We start from the raw sequence: 15,409 nt of genomic DNA on the forward strand, positions 1-15,409 counted from the left end.
AAAGGGTGGAAATTGGAAGCAAAGTGAATGAAATTTTCTAGTTCAGGGCGAGAGCAGGAGACAGCACCGATACAGTCATCAATGTACTGGAAAAAGAGGTGAGGGAGGGGACCTGAGTAGGACTGGAACAAAGAATGTTCCACATATCCCACGAAAAGGCAGGCATAGCTAGGACCCATGCGGGTACCCATAGCAACACCTTTAATTTGGAGGAAGTGAGTGGAGTCAAAGGAGAAGTTGTTCAATGTGAGAACAAGTTCAGCCAGGCGGAGGAGGGTGGTGGTGGATGGGGACTGGTTGGGCCTCTGTTCAAGGAAGAAGCAGAGCGCCCTCAGGCCATCCTGGTGGGGGATGGAGATGTAGAGGGATTGGACGTCCATAGTGAAAAGGAGACGGTTGGGGCCCGGAAACTGGAAACTGTTAAAGTGGCGGAGGGCGTCGGAAGAGTCGTGGATGTAGGTGGGAAGAGACTGGACAAGGGGAGAAAAAGGTGTGTCTAGATAGGAAAAGATGAGTGCCGTGGGGCAAGAACAGGCTGAAACGATGGGTCTACCAGGACAGTCCTGTTTGTGGACCTTGGGAAGGAGGTAGAAGCGGGCTGTGCGGGGTTGGGGAACTATGAGGTTGGCAGCTGTGGAGGGAAGATATCCAGAGGAGATGAGGTCAGTGACAGTCTTGGAAATGGTGGCTTGATGCCCGGTAGTGGGGTCATGGTCCAGGGGAAGGTAGGAGGTGGTGTCGGAGAGTTGGCATTCAGCCTCCGCTAGGTAGAAGTCAGTTTGCCAAACAACAACTACGCCAGCCTTGTCAGCAGGTTTAATGACAATGTTGGGGTTGGATCTGAGAGAATGGAGTGCTGCAAGTTCAGAGGGAGGTAGGTTGGCATGGGTAAGGGGTTGAGAAATTGAGACGGCAGATGTCACGCCGGCAGTTTGCAATGAAAAGAACTAGAGAGGTTAAGAGGCCAGAGGGAGGGGTCCAGGTAGAATGAGAATTCTGAAAATGGGAGAAAGGGTCAACTGTGCGGGGGGAAGAGTCCTGGCCAAAGAAGTGGGCATGGAGAAGAAGGTGATGGAAAAAGAGCTCAGCGTCATGCCGAGCTCGAAATTCATTCAGGTGTGGGTGTAAGGGGATGAAGCTCAGGCCTTTGCTGAGGACTGATCGTTCGGGGTCAGAGAGGGGAAGGTCAGAGGGGATAGTGAAAACTTACTCCCTTCCCACTGTCCAGGGCCCCAAACACCCCTACCAGGTGAAACAGCGATTTACTTGTACTTCTTGCAATCTAGTATACTGTATTCACTGCTCACGATGCGGTCTCCTCTACATTGGGGAGACCAAACGCAGATTGGGTGACCGCTTTGCGGAACACCGCCATTCAGTCCGTAAGGGTGACCCTGAGCTTCCAGTCGCCTGTCACTTTAATTCTCCGCCCCACTCCCACTCTGACCTCGGCCTCTTACATTGTTCCACGGAAGCTCAACATAAGCTCGAGGAACAGCACCTCATCTTTCGATTAGGCACTTTACAGCCTTCTGGACTCAACATCGAGTTCAACAATTTCAGACCATAACCTCGGCCCCAATCATTTGTTTTCTCTCTCTCTCACATGGCAGCTGTCGATCATTCTGCCAGTGCCATTTACACTTCATCTAGAGTCATCTTTTGTTTCTTAACTTGTCCCATTACCATCTCCTTTTGCCTTGCACCATCATCCCTTTTGTCTCTAAATCTCTCCTGCCTTCCAGCCTATCACAGACCTTCCCTTTTTGTTCTTTCCTCCCCTCCCCCCTCTCCCTGCCCCTACACTTGCTTAAAAACCTGTTACATCTCCAACTTTTTCCAGTTCTGACGAAGGGTCAGCGACCTGAAACGTTAACTCTGTTTCTCGCTCCACAGATGCTGCCTGACCCGCTGAGTATTCCCAGCATTTTCTGTTATTTCAGATTTCCAGCATCTGCAGTATTTTGCTTTTGTATGAGTATTTAAAATTGTTGCATTTCTGCTCAGCTGGGAGTCTGACATACACAGAAACCCATGTTCAACACCCTGCCCCCTGAACCTTTCTCCCTAGCCCCCTTCACCTTGTTATTTCTCTCCTCACCTTCAAACATATCTCTTTCACCACATTTTCTATTAACTCTTCTATTACCATATGGGTTCTGCTCTATGAAGTGCCCTGGAAGATTTAAAGGTGCTACATAAATGCTAATTGCTGGTGTTGATGTCTTCAAACCAAGCTACAATCCGCACAAGACGAGCTCCTGCTTCCTGATGTGGAGACACACTCTCTCCTAGCGGGGACACGCCCCATTTACCTAAACCCAGACACTTTAGATGCAGGCTCATGAGAGGCTTCGGAACTGCCAAGGGCTTGGGGGCTAATGGATTTACAGATAAAACCACACAACTTATTGGATCTCAAGTTACCGGGAGCTGGGTGGAACAGTGAGAGATCTACACCTCCAGGTCCTGACCAATGGGCTAGGTTAGCTGGTCCATCATCAGTGATGCCTAGATAACTACTGGAGACCTGTCTGGCTCAGCTATTGGATCACTGAGTTTGCCACATCTCCCGTTGCCAAGATTGTCGTCTTGGAGCCAATTTGATGCCAATGAGCCCACACTTGCCTCCCTCCCCCTGCCATCCCTAGGAAGGTTTGGACCCTAACTGGGTGGAACAGGAACACCTCCTCCGCAGTTTGGTGACAATAATTTGGCATAAGACATGCAAGTCCAATTCCTCCATCGCCCTGACCACAGCATTGAAGCACATCGTACCCCCTCAAACAGCTGAAGGTTCAGAACTTCAACAGCAAGTGCTCGCCTCTCTGCTGTCCATTCTGGATAATGGGGTGGGGGGGGGGCAGAGGTTGCTCACATATCTGGCTTCAGGTAAAACCTTCCAACAGTTGTCCTCCTGAGCACTGTAGTTTTCTTATTGGTTATATGACCGCTAGCTGTCTTCACTATGATGGAAGGACCTATGCAAGACAGCTTGTGATATGCCAACCATCTTGATGTTCTAGCCATCAAAGTCTAGTGCTATCTAGTAGGCTTTCTCATCACCAACTGCTGAATCTAAGAACTGGATTTTGTCAATGGGGAACTTTTGGAGGCGGGACTCCCACTTGTCAGGTTTCAGTCCCGCCTCCATCGACTTGTGGCCAACCCACGCTATTTTCCCTTGATTGACCTTGTTAAGCCCGTCCAGCGGGCTTAGCAGGCCAATTAAGGGGAAGCCGCAGATGAATTGTCATCGTTTGACAGCTCTGTGAAGCTGTAGTTATTGTAGTCAAAAGGGAGTTGGATAAGTATCTGAAGGAAAAAGATTTGCAGGGTTACGGGGAAAGGGTGTGGGAGTAGGTCTAGCTGAAGTGCTCTTGCAGAGAGCTGGCACGGGCTCGATGGGCCGAATGGCCTCCTGTGCTGTAACCATTCTATGATTGTTGTAATGTAGGAAAAGCAGCAGCCAATTTGTGCACAGCAAGCTCCCACAAACATCAATGACCAGATAATCTGTTTTAGTGATGTTGGTTGAGGGATAAATATTGGCCAGGAAACCAGGAGAACTCCCCAGTTTTTCTTCGAAGAATGCCGAGGGTTCTTTTACGTCCACTTGAAAGGGAAGACGGGCAATGTTCCCTGTAAGCTGTGCGGCCGTGTGCAGCTTTCCAGGGAACCCGCACGATGCCAAACAAAATTAGAGGGAACATTGAAAACGGGTCCTCAGTTTAATGTCTCATTTGAAAGACGGCACCTCCGACAGTGCAGCACTCCTTCATGTGCTCAAGTGTCTGGAGTGGGACAGAACCTTCTGACTCAGCAGTTCAAGAAAATTCCTGGAACACTATGAATTGTTCCTCATTCTATATAAAGGAGAGCCATAACAATGTAGTGATGTTCATATAACATGTGCTGTTTTAATACACCTTTCATTCAAGGCAAGAGATAAACTCCATTTTGGGTTGAAACCATTTTAGCTTCATGAATAAAATAAAATCAGCGAGGACACAAGGTGAATGGCAACAGCCAGCCAGAGGTAACAAGTGTTATGTTCATTAATAACTAGTCGTTTTTATTAAGAACAGCTAGCTTTTGCTAGACACTTTATTGAGCACATGTGGACTAGGTACAGTATCTGTAGAGGCATCCATCTTGACTGCTGCCTTGTGGGTAGCCTGGTGCATCATGGGTAGCCCACTCTTATATACATACAGCACCACCTAGTGTACCATTCCAGAATGACAGGTTACTGATCATTACATCCCCCTTTCTTTGAGGTTAAACAAAATCAGTATCAATCAATATCAATCAATAACAACATAAACATCTTCAACAGTCAATACATTTTCAATGTAGTTTTCTTTGTACTCAAACATTAAGTCTATCAGGCTTTTTTACTTCACGTGTGGATCTTCTCAGGACAGGTAAGTCTGATGTGTTTTCATGAGAGCCTGTATGTGTATTTGTGTTAGATTGTTCTGGTGGTGAGTGACAAGATTCAGTTGCGGCATTGTCATCGATTTGCTCTTCGATAGTCTCTTGTGTTTTTAGGAGGGAACGGCGGTTCCTCCTGAGAATCTGTCCTTCCTCAGTTCTAACAGTGTATGACCTTGGTCCTACTTCCTCAAGAACTGTAGCTTTCCTATTCCATGCACCTGGATCCTCAATCCTGACAACATCATCCCTTGTCAATGGTTTCAGAGTTTTGGATGACTTGTCATAGTATGATTTCTGTTTCAGCTTTAACAGTTGAAGTCTCTGTCTCAGTTCCTTATTCTGCTTTTCTTTTGCACAGCAGGGTAGCGTGGTACGCAACTTGCGACCCATTAGGAGTTCAGCAGGTGAAGAACCAGAGTCTAAAGGTGAGGCTCGGTAGCTCAGCAGGGCGAGATAAGGATCAGACTTGCTTTCTGTCCTTATGTGACAATATTTTGGACAGGAACCTTTTGGCCAACCATAATGAATGTTCTCTATTACTGTTTGTAATACTGTATCTTTTACTGTTTCTTCTGCTATTTGCTTTGATTTTGTGTCTGACACGAGCAGCGCAGCAGTGACCATACTCACATGAACATCCACGTCTTCTTCAGTAGAGCTCACATGACTCATTTTGGGTGCTCGGGATAGTGCATCTGCTAACACTATGTATTTGCCTGGTGTGTAGATCAGTTCAAAGTCATATCTTTGCAGCTTCATCATGAGTCGTTGAATCCTTGGAGACATCTCATTCAGGTTCTTTTTTATGATGGCAGCCAGTGGGCTGTGGTCTGTCTCAACTGTGAAGGTGGGAAGTCCATATATGTAGCCATGAAACTTTTCTAGTCCAACTACCAAGCCTAGACATTCCTTTTCAATCTGGGCGTATCGACACTCCGTATCAGTCATAGACCTGGAGGCATAGGCAACAGGCTTCCAATCTTCACCCTCTGCTTGTAGCAAGACCGCACCTAGGCCATCTTTTGATGCATCCGTTGACACTTTGATTCTTTTTGTTGGGTCAAAGAAGGTGAGTACAGGTGTGGTTGTCAGCACTGTTTTGAGGTTTATCCACTCTTGTTCATGTCTTTCTGTCCATGCGAACTCATTTGTTTTACGTAGCAGGTCTCGCAGACAGGCTGTCTTGGCTGACAAGTTAGGAATGAACTTTCCAATGAAGTTTATCATCCCCATGATGCGTAGCACTCCTTTTTTGTCAGTGGGTCGGGGCATTTTGAGTATGGCGTTTACTTTTTCCATATCTGGCTCTATTCCTTTACCAGATAGATTATCTGCTAGGAAAATGACTTCCTGGACGCCAAACTGACACTTGACTTTGTTGAGCTTCAGTCCATTCCAGCGTATGCTCTGTAGCACTTTAGTCAGTCTCTCATTGTGTTCTTTCAGTGTGGAGCCCCAGATGATGATGTCATCAACATAGACCCGAACTCCTTCCAGACCTTCAATTATGTGTTCCATCGCTCTATGAAAGATTTCAGATGCAGATATTATCCCAAAAGGCATTCTGAGGAAACAATACCTGCCAAATGGTGTGTTGAAGGTACAGTATTTGGTGCTCTCTTCATCCAGTTTTAGTTGCCAAAATCCTTGTGATGCATCGAGCTTTGTAAAGTATCTGGCACCTGACATTTCACTGGTGATTTCTTCTCGCTTGGGAATCTGGTAGTGTTCACGTTTTATGTTTGCATTTAAGTCCTTTGGATCCATGCATATTCTTAGATCATTGTTCTTTTTCTTTACACATACCATGGAGTTAACCAAGTCTGTTGGCTCTTCGGCTTTCCTGATGACTCCTAGTGTGGTCATTCTGTCCAGTTCATTCTTGAGCCGGTCACGCAGGGTTGCTGGAACTCTTCATGGAGCATGTACCACTGGCTGAGCATCCTGCTTTAGCTGGATCTTGTAAGTGAATGGTAGAACTCCAAATCCTTTGAACACATCCTGGAAATTATTCACTACAGAATCCATCGAGTCATCTGGTCTGCTTATGGCACAGTTTATACGGTAGACTCTCTTGACCAGTTCTAAGTCCTCACAAGCTTTGTCACCCAGTAGTGAATCAAGTCCTTCAGCCACAACAGAAAACATGAGATGATGCACTTTGTCTTTGACTGTCACTTTAAGTCTGCATACACCTAAGCTATCTATTTTCTGTCCATTATAGTCCTTCAGTAGTACTGACTTTTTCTTTATTTGGGGCTTTTCTTTCATATTGTTAATGTCACTCATACTGATTAAGTTTGCTTTTGCCCCAGTGTCTAGTTTCAATGTAACTAATGCTCCATTTACCTGCAGTGGGATCATCCATTTGTCCTCTTTTACTGCATTAACCTTATTTTCAGCATTGTTAATTCCTGAGGGCTGCACATTTTCTGTATCCTTTTTGATATTGTCACATGACACCATTCCTACAAAATATGTCTCACTTAAATCAGTGTCCTCAATTACATTAACTCGTTGCCCTTTCTTAGTTTTTACTTTTGAAAAGCATTGTTTGGCAAAGTGATTCTTTCCATGACACTTTGTGCACATTTTTCCAAACGCTGGGCATTGTCTTAACTGGTGTTTGTAACCACAGCGTTTACAATTAAAAATTTCATCCTCCGATTGCTTTTCATTTCTGTTCTGCCCATGTTTCTTCCCCTTGTAGGACACAGCACCAACAGCAGCATTATCACTCATTACAATCGCATCATTATTGATTTCACTGAAAGTCTTCGCGTGCGTTCGAGCTAGCTCGCTGGCTTGGCATATTTTCACAGCAATTTCCAATGTTAGTTCGGTTTCTCTCAACAGACGTCCCTGACTTTTTTTATCATGGATACCAAACACAATCTGGTCACGAATCATGGATGCTTTCAGCTCAGAGAAATTACATGTCTGTGCTTTCAGTTTCAGATCAGTCATAAAGCTATCAAAAGTCTCATTTTGCTGCTGTGTCTGAGAACAGAAGATGTACCTCTCATAGGTTTCATTCTTTTTGGGAGGACAATGTGTATCAAACTTCTTTAGCACATCGTCTAATTTTTTTCTGTTCTCCTCTGGATTAAATACAAATGTATTAAATACCTCTATCGCCTGTGGGCCTGCAACCATGAGCAGCAACGCTATTTTCCTTGCGTCTGGCTTCGTACCGTACCCGATGGCAGCAATGTAGAGTTCGAATTGTTGTTTAAAAGTCTGCCAATTGTCGTCGATATTTCCTGTGAGTTTCAAACGCTCTGGTGGCTTCAAATTCTCCATGTCGCATTGCACAATATTCAGCAGATCTTACCAATCCTGGTACCATGTTATGTTCATTAATAACTAATCGTTTTTATTAAGAACAGCTAGCTTTTGCTAGACACTTTATTGAGCACATGTGGACTAGGTACAGTATCTGTAGAGGCATCCATCTTGACTGCTGCCTTGTGGGTAGCCTGGTGCATTGTGGGTAGCCCACTCTTATATACATACAGCACCACCTAGTGTACCATTCCAGAATGACAGGTTACTGATCATTACAACAAGTAGTGGATATAAATTTCAATCCACTACTTCAAGTAATGATGCCTGCAGTCTCTGTAAAAGATAATCAGCTCAGCTCTTTCTACAGAGGCCGGGTCCCATTGATTGAATTGGTTTGAAATCACAAAAGAACATTCTCTGAAGAGAGGAATGAATAATATTCCGATACCCTTTCCCCAAGACATTCAGTGCTTCAAATAAATGTAATTATAAAGTTACCTCCATAGTGTTTGAACAAATCCCTTTGAACTTTGTGTTCTGAGGTAGTGGTTGGAGTAGAAAGGATTACTGAAGCACTGATAGTTAATTGCTTTTGACGGCTTGCCCTCTGCAGATGGACCAACTGACACAACAGGGAGAACGCTGGTACTAACTACATTTTTAAAAACCCTGTAGGTTTATCCGCTGCTTCTCTGGCTGAAATTGGCAAAAGCTGCACGTATTCACAGTTGGTCACAGAGCTGGGGAGTCCTGAACTGGCGGACACACCTCAGCGCAGGATCAATATTGGAAAACATAAACCTTTATTGTAAATAAAGTGATTAGGTTGGTAACAGTAGAATATCATGAGTACACCTGTTTGCCTCTCTCTCTCCTCTCTCTCTGAACACAGCCCGTGACCAGTCCTATTCTGAAAATCAATATGGCCCCCATCTTGTTTCCTGACTGATCTGAGAATTTGACACTCAGTAGAGAGTTTGTAACATAATAGAGACAAAAAACTTACAAGTTTTACCAGAAAATGATTAAACGTATCTTTGCAGTAGCCTTTTATGTGTTTGAAATATTTCTGACCATGTTTCCGGTTGGAGGCCTGAGAAGCCTAGGCCTTTACTTCTCGGGACTTCCTACAGCTGCAGGAAGCAAGTCAGCCAGGCTCCAGACTCGCACTGGCAGAATGCACAGATGCACTCTGTGGAAACAGTCTGCACACTACCGAATGCACCGTAAGGCCACCTTCCTTCTCCTGACCAATGCTACAATTGGAGCTGGGGAAAATATATAAGGCAGCATGATTTGTTTTTAATGACCGACAGAAAGACTCAGCATTCACAGAGGATGCCAGGACTTGCTGTTTGTAAGGCCCACCCATTCCTCCTCTTCCTATAATGGGAAAGACTCGAGAGTAGTAAAAGCTAGGATGCCATTATTAGGTTCAATGAATACTTTGAAGATAACTGATTTTTTTGGAATGAAATCATCAACTTTATTTGAAGTAATGCGGCAGCCAGTTTGCACACAGCAAGCTCCCACAAACAGCAGTGAGATAATAGCCAGATCATCTGTTTTGGTGATGTTGGCTGAGAGATAAATATTGGCGAAGACACCAGAACTCCCCTGCTCTTCTTAGAAATAGTGCCATGGGATCATTCACATTCACCTGAGCGAGCAGACGGGGTCTCGGTTTGGCGTCTCATTCAAAAGATGGCACCATCCTGTAATGATCAGTAACATGCCTCTTATGTTCATTAATAACTAGACCTTCTTATTATGAACACAGCGAGCTTTTGCTAGACACTTTTATTGAGCACATGTGGACTAGGTACAGTATCTGTAGAGGCTTCCATCTTGACTGCTGCCTAGTGCCTCATGGATAATGTAGTCTTAATATACATACAGCTGGGTAGTGTCGTCGTATACATACAGCTATATACAGCTCTACACAGCTCTACGGCTCCACCTAGTGTCCATTATAGAATGACATGTTATTGATCATTACAATGTCATTCTAGAATGGTACACTAGGTGGAGCTGTATGTTTAGTAAGGGGCTACCCACAAGGCAGTAGTCAAGATGGATGCCTGTACACTAGTCCACATGGCTGAATAAATGACTAGCTCAAGCTAGCTGTTCATAATGAAAACGTCTATTTATTTATGAACATAACACATCCGACAGTGCAACGCTCATCAGAACTCACTGAAATGCCAGCCAAAATTATGTGCTCAAGTCTCTGGAGTGGGACTTGAACCCATAACCTTCTGACTCGGAGCCAAGCCACAGCTGACACTTGCATGGTAACTGTACAACTACAGCATGTTGCATGCACATATTTATTTATTAATGTGGTACATGAGGGGACAAAACTTATTTCTTTACTTATCTACCTGCAGTGGGTGAGGAAAACACAATTTGTTATTATCATAAATGATCTCGAGCTAGGCGTCACCAGCACAGTGGCTACATTTGCAGATGATGCAAAACTGATGAAGCTGGTAGACTGCAAAGCTGAACAGGATAATCCACAGGAGGATCTGAATACACTTGGGAATTAGCCAGACAGGTGACAGATGAAATTCAATGTAGAGAAATGCAAAGAGCTTCACATGGAGACAAAACATCCAGAAATGAACTATTACTTAAACGGAAAAAAAATAATTTGCATGAAAAATGAGAGAGATCCAGGGGACCTAATTGACAAATTGAAACTATCACAATAATGCTCAGTGGCAGTGTGTAAAGCAAATCAGATGTTGGGATGTATTTAATATTGAGCTAAAATAGTGAGGTAATCCTACCACATTTATAAATCATTGATGTGACCACACTTAGAATACTGGTTGCCACAGTTAAAAAGGATATTGCGGTTATTGAAAGGATACAGAAGAGAGCAACCAGAATGATTGAGGGGGTGGAGGGATTGGATTATTGAAGAGCGATTATATAAATTGCACATGTTCTCACTGGAAAAGGGAAGGTTGAGATGATTGCTGTTTTCTGGAATTTAAAGGAACTAGATAATGTCGACCATGACAAGCTGTTTCATCTTGTCCAGAACAGCAGACCCAGAGGACACAGCCTGCGCTTGAAGAGGGGTAAATTCAAAACTAGTCTGTGGAAGCAATATTTCAGTGAGCAAGTGGTCAATCTATGGAACAGGCTCCCTCGGGAGGTGGTAGAAGCAGTTGGTATTGATTAATTCAAATGCAAATTAGATCTCTTTCAGAAAATAATATTTTGGGATACAGTACATGAGTAATCCGAGACATGACGCGTGGTGAGTGTAGCGATCTCGGGAGGAACAGGTGACTTTCGACCAATGGTTCCTGAAGCTCTCCACCACTGGGGGTTTTCCTCGCCCCGTGTCTGGGTCTGTTCTAAACTCATTGATTGATTGTCATGATTAGGCAATAACTCCATTATCGTTGTACCATGTGACTACCAGGATGGTCGAAGGTGAACGAGATGGACCTGGGTCTTTTTTCATCGAGCAATTCCCATTTTCCTATGTTTATGTAATCGCTTTCCTTGTTTTTATTCATGAGGAATGCGATAAGAAGTCTATATTAAAAGTCTTGTGTAGAGTGCACACTTCCTGTAATCCAGACTTGTTTCCTACAAACTTCCCCCATCACTCTTTCCACATCGCACTTTGGCGATAACAGGATCATTCAATAATACAGACTCCGAATGGAAGTGAGGAGTCGGGGGGAGCTGAACCTTGAGGTGATGTGGACGATGGTCAGCACCTGCCTCACAAACCCAGGTGGGTGGGCAGTTTTTAAAAAATGTATTCATTCACAGGATGTGGGCGTCGCTGGCAAGGCCAGCATTTATTGCCCATCCCTAGTTGCCCTTGAGGAGGTGGTGGTGAGCCACCTTCTTAAACCGCTGCAGTCCATGTGGTGAAGGTGCTCCCACAGTGCTGTTGGGGAGGGAGTTCCAGGACTTTGACCGAGTTAAAATGGAGTACGTGAAATAGGCACTCCGTTCTGATTTTAAAATTCCTGAGTTTTCAGGATGAGGTTGGGTACAACCAGGTCTGAAGAGCAAAGAGGACTTTCCAGCTAAGTTTTAAAACTTTCCTTTGTATAGCCAGAAGGTGCAGGAGTGCCTGGCCCAGGCTCGCCCGTCCCTTCATGAACCGCTGACTGCCCTGGAATCCCCGCCATCCCCACACTTGGCTCCAACGGGCGGCCCAACAATCTGCTTTGGGCAGGAAGTCGGCCAGCGGCATGTGAATGAGGCCCGGCCGTTAGAATAGGTTTGCCAACTCTGGTTGGATGTATTCCTGGCGGTTTCAGTACATGACATCCAGCCCCCCACTGCCCCACCCCCCCACTGACCCACCGTTGGTCGTCCAACACGCCAATTGGAAAGCAAGCAGATGCTTCATGACTCAATTGGAAGGTTCTTCACTGGGAAACTGCCTGTTTCCCCACTCGCAGCCGTGTCCTGGAGATAAATCTTCAATTCCAGGAGACTCCGGGACAATCCTGGAGGTTTGGCAACCTGGCGTTAAAATCGGCTGCGCCTCCCACTGCCGCTCGCTAGGCCGCTTTCTCACCCAGGAGTTAAAATTCCCACCGATGGTTCTGCAGGTTGGCTTGCATTCTGTTGATAGTGATAGTCTATTGATGGTGATTGATCAACTCCCCTAACCACATCTAGGCAGTTACTGGGTTCTGGGGGAGAAAATTCAGTTGTTTGCGCCTCTTGTTAGCACCTTAAGAGGGCGCTAATGGGGCGCAAAGCAACTAGCGCCCGGGCGCGGCGATGTTTGCGCCGCTCGCGAAATTAACTAGACATTTTGTGGCAGCGCTAAACACTACCGCCACGATCTCCTGCACCGGCAGATCGTGACGTCAGTCGAGTGTGCAACGCCCCGTTAGCGCCCCGGACCGGATATTGAGTGGCGCCCCCTGCCTTACCGCCTGCCACTAGCAACGACAGGTTCAGGAGAACGTTATGCTGTCAGAAAGGGACTAGGGGAGCGCTATTTAAAGGCAACCGCTTCCTGCCTTTTTTTGTCGGTGACATTTTTGCACCACGCATTCTGAGAGAGAGAGAGAGACTTCTGGAGAGATTCAACGCTGTGTGAAGGAGTTTTGAGTACTGAGCAGCACTTTGCAGGTTCATTTTGATTTGCCCTTCCTTGCTTCGCCCACGCTCTGAGGTAGCGCCTCGCTCCTCGGCCTTTGCGCCTTAAGACAGGTGTGAAGCGCCTGATTTAGCGCGCCAATCACCTCCAGGGGCGATAAAAGCCAAGTTTGCTGTCAGAGGCGATAATTAGCGCCAGGGGCTAAACTTTGCGCACGGCCGATAATGGCGCCCCAAACGGGGCGATACTGAAATTTTCCCCCTGGTGTTTGTATTCCAGGCGTCTTGATGGACCATCATACTTGTGGGGAGATGCAGACAGAGGGAGGAGGTTTTGTTTTGCCAGATAACCAAATCCAGGAAGCACTTTGATGATCCAGCAGTCAGTTTGTCCTCTCTTCCCAACTGGGATAGGATTGGAGAACTTGTGAGGAATAAGCGAGGACCATATTGTCCGCCATGGCTGAGTTGGTGGCACTCTCTCCTCTGGTTCAGGAGGTTGTGGGATCAAGTCCCATGCCAGAGACTTGAGCACTAAATCTAAGCTGACACGTTAATGCTGCACTGTCGGAGGTGCCGTCTTTCAGATGAGACGTTAAACCGAGGACCTGTCTGCCCTTTAAGTGCATGTAAAAAAATCGCATGGCACTATTTTGAAGAAGAGCAGCGGAGTTCTCCCCGGTGTCCTGACCAACATTTATCCCTCAACCAACATCACTAAAACAGATTATCTGATTATTATCACATTGCTGTTTGTGGGAGCTTGCTGTGCTCAAATTGGCTGCCGCGTTTCCAACATTACAACAGCGCCTATACTTTAAAAAAAAGACATATCGTTGGGTGTAAAGCACTTTGGAACGTCCTGAGGTCATGAAAGGCACTTTATAAATGCAAGTGTTCTTTATATAATCCTGAATAAAAACAACGTGCTTTTTTCCCCCAGGAATTTCAGGATGGTAGCAGTGATGAGAGAGCCTGATGAAGAAAGGCCAAAGCAATGGAGAATGCGATCCCTGAACCAATGTATGTTGACGTGGACAAAGGGTTGACGTTGGCCTGCTTTGTTCTCCTGTGCCTCTTCCTGATTGTGATGATTATCCGTTGTGCCAAGGTGATAATGGACCCATACAGTGCCATCCCCACATCCACCTGGGAGGAGCAGCATTTGGATGATTGAATGCAATGTTGGGGCAGAGGAAATCAGAGAGATTTCTCCTCGTGTAACTGGATAAGGACACTGAGCGGACGAGTCCACTTGAGCAAACAGGACTCAGTGCAACTACTGAACCTAATATTAGAATTCCGTGAAAGTGTTTACTGAAAATTGCATGTGAATAAGTGCCTCAGCAAAAGCTTATGTTTGTCTTAAATGACCCTTTTTATTTATATTGTACAATGCACTGGATCGATAGAATCATATATCTGACAAACATCGATTGTAGTCTTACGGTAATATAGGATAAACACGAGCCAATTATCTGCTATTAAACATAAAAACAACATATAACGAAGCCTCGGCCCTTGCCTGCTAAATCCTATGTTACTAAATTCCTGATTCTTCTATAAGCAATATATAGCAATGACTTCAGTTTGAAAGGCATTATTGGAGATGTACTTACCTTGAGACAGGAGTCCAATGTGAATCTGGGTCTGTGAATGAAAAATGTTTACAATCGTTGGTGCTTTCCTCGAATTGTAACCTTGCAATTTCTCATTACGGCCGCAATCGCTAATTTTCTTTTTTTTTTAAAAGAATGCTGTGTGTTTACCATCGGTATGTCTTGCCAGATGAGTGGTTGAACGGTCCGTTCCACAATAGTCCACCTGAGGTTTACTAGGGGTTTGGCCCAGTTACATTGATCACTGATGGTACATTTAAACCCTGGACCAAATCACATCAACTGAGAATAATACACATCTAATTAGACATTGGTTGTATTTAAAGAGCCGTCAGCTATGCATTACGGGCCTTAATGTCAGAACTGCAAGGTTTCAGCCTCCTGACCCCAACAGCAGCTTAGAGCCAATGGTGCAACTGCAAGGCGGAGGAGCTAATGGCCATACCTATACATAACAAACTTAAAAAATAAAGTTTCATTTTTAAAAACATCAGCACGACTCATTTATTATACGGTAGCAGGTCCAGAATACTGAGTGTATTTTCCCAGGTGTCGAATGGTTTCAGTGGGCTTGTTCATGCACTTTTCATGTACTTTTAATGGCCTCATGTGCTTCGTGGCGATTGGGATTTTGGAGAAGTGGTCACCGGAGGTTAATTGTCTATCCCGGTGTGTATCATTTTAAAATGATCATCGATAGATTACACCATCAGAACATACTGAGCAGAAATTCTTCAATAATCGGCATCATCACCATGAACATGACTGCACTATCACAACAGTGTATAACTGCCCCCTGCAGTAATGATAAAACAAAATACATAGAAACATAGAAGATAGGAGCAGGAGTAGGCCATTCGGCCCCTTGAGCCTACTCCGCCATTCAATGAGATCATGGCTGATTATCCAAATTCAGTACCCTGTCCCTGCTTTCTCCCCATATCCCTTGATCCCTTTAGCCT

The 15,409-nt window shown here is 45.1% G+C and overlaps 1 protein-coding gene across 5 annotated transcripts in view; it reads left to right on the plus strand.

Moving 5' to 3' along the window:
* ctxnd1 (cortexin domain containing 1) overlaps positions 1 to 14,940 on the plus strand; it is a 128,055-nt gene extending 113,115 nt beyond the window's left edge. For 3 of the 5 annotated variants that reach the window (XM_085968898.1, XM_085968902.1, XM_085968899.1), the window contains exon 2: positions 13,772 to 14,940. In XM_085968898.1, the coding sequence (XP_085825024.1) occupies positions 13,826 to 14,005 (180 nt within the window). In that variant the 5' untranslated portion in view covers positions 13,772 to 13,825 and the 3' untranslated portion in view covers positions 14,006 to 14,940. Of the gene's footprint in view, positions 1 to 8,413; positions 8,554 to 10,051; positions 11,495 to 13,771 lie in introns of those variants that run through there. The other 2 variants (XM_085968900.1, XM_085968901.1) reach the window with 2 other exon arrangements.
* Positions 14,941 to 15,409: the final 469 nt, after the last annotated feature.

Source organism: Somniosus microcephalus, chromosome 27 (assembly GCF_052327205.1).
Source record: "Somniosus microcephalus isolate GS21.2 chromosome 27, FLI_Smic_1.0, whole genome shotgun sequence".
Classification (NCBI taxonomy): domain Eukaryota; kingdom Metazoa; phylum Chordata; class Chondrichthyes; order Squaliformes; family Somniosidae; genus Somniosus; species Somniosus microcephalus.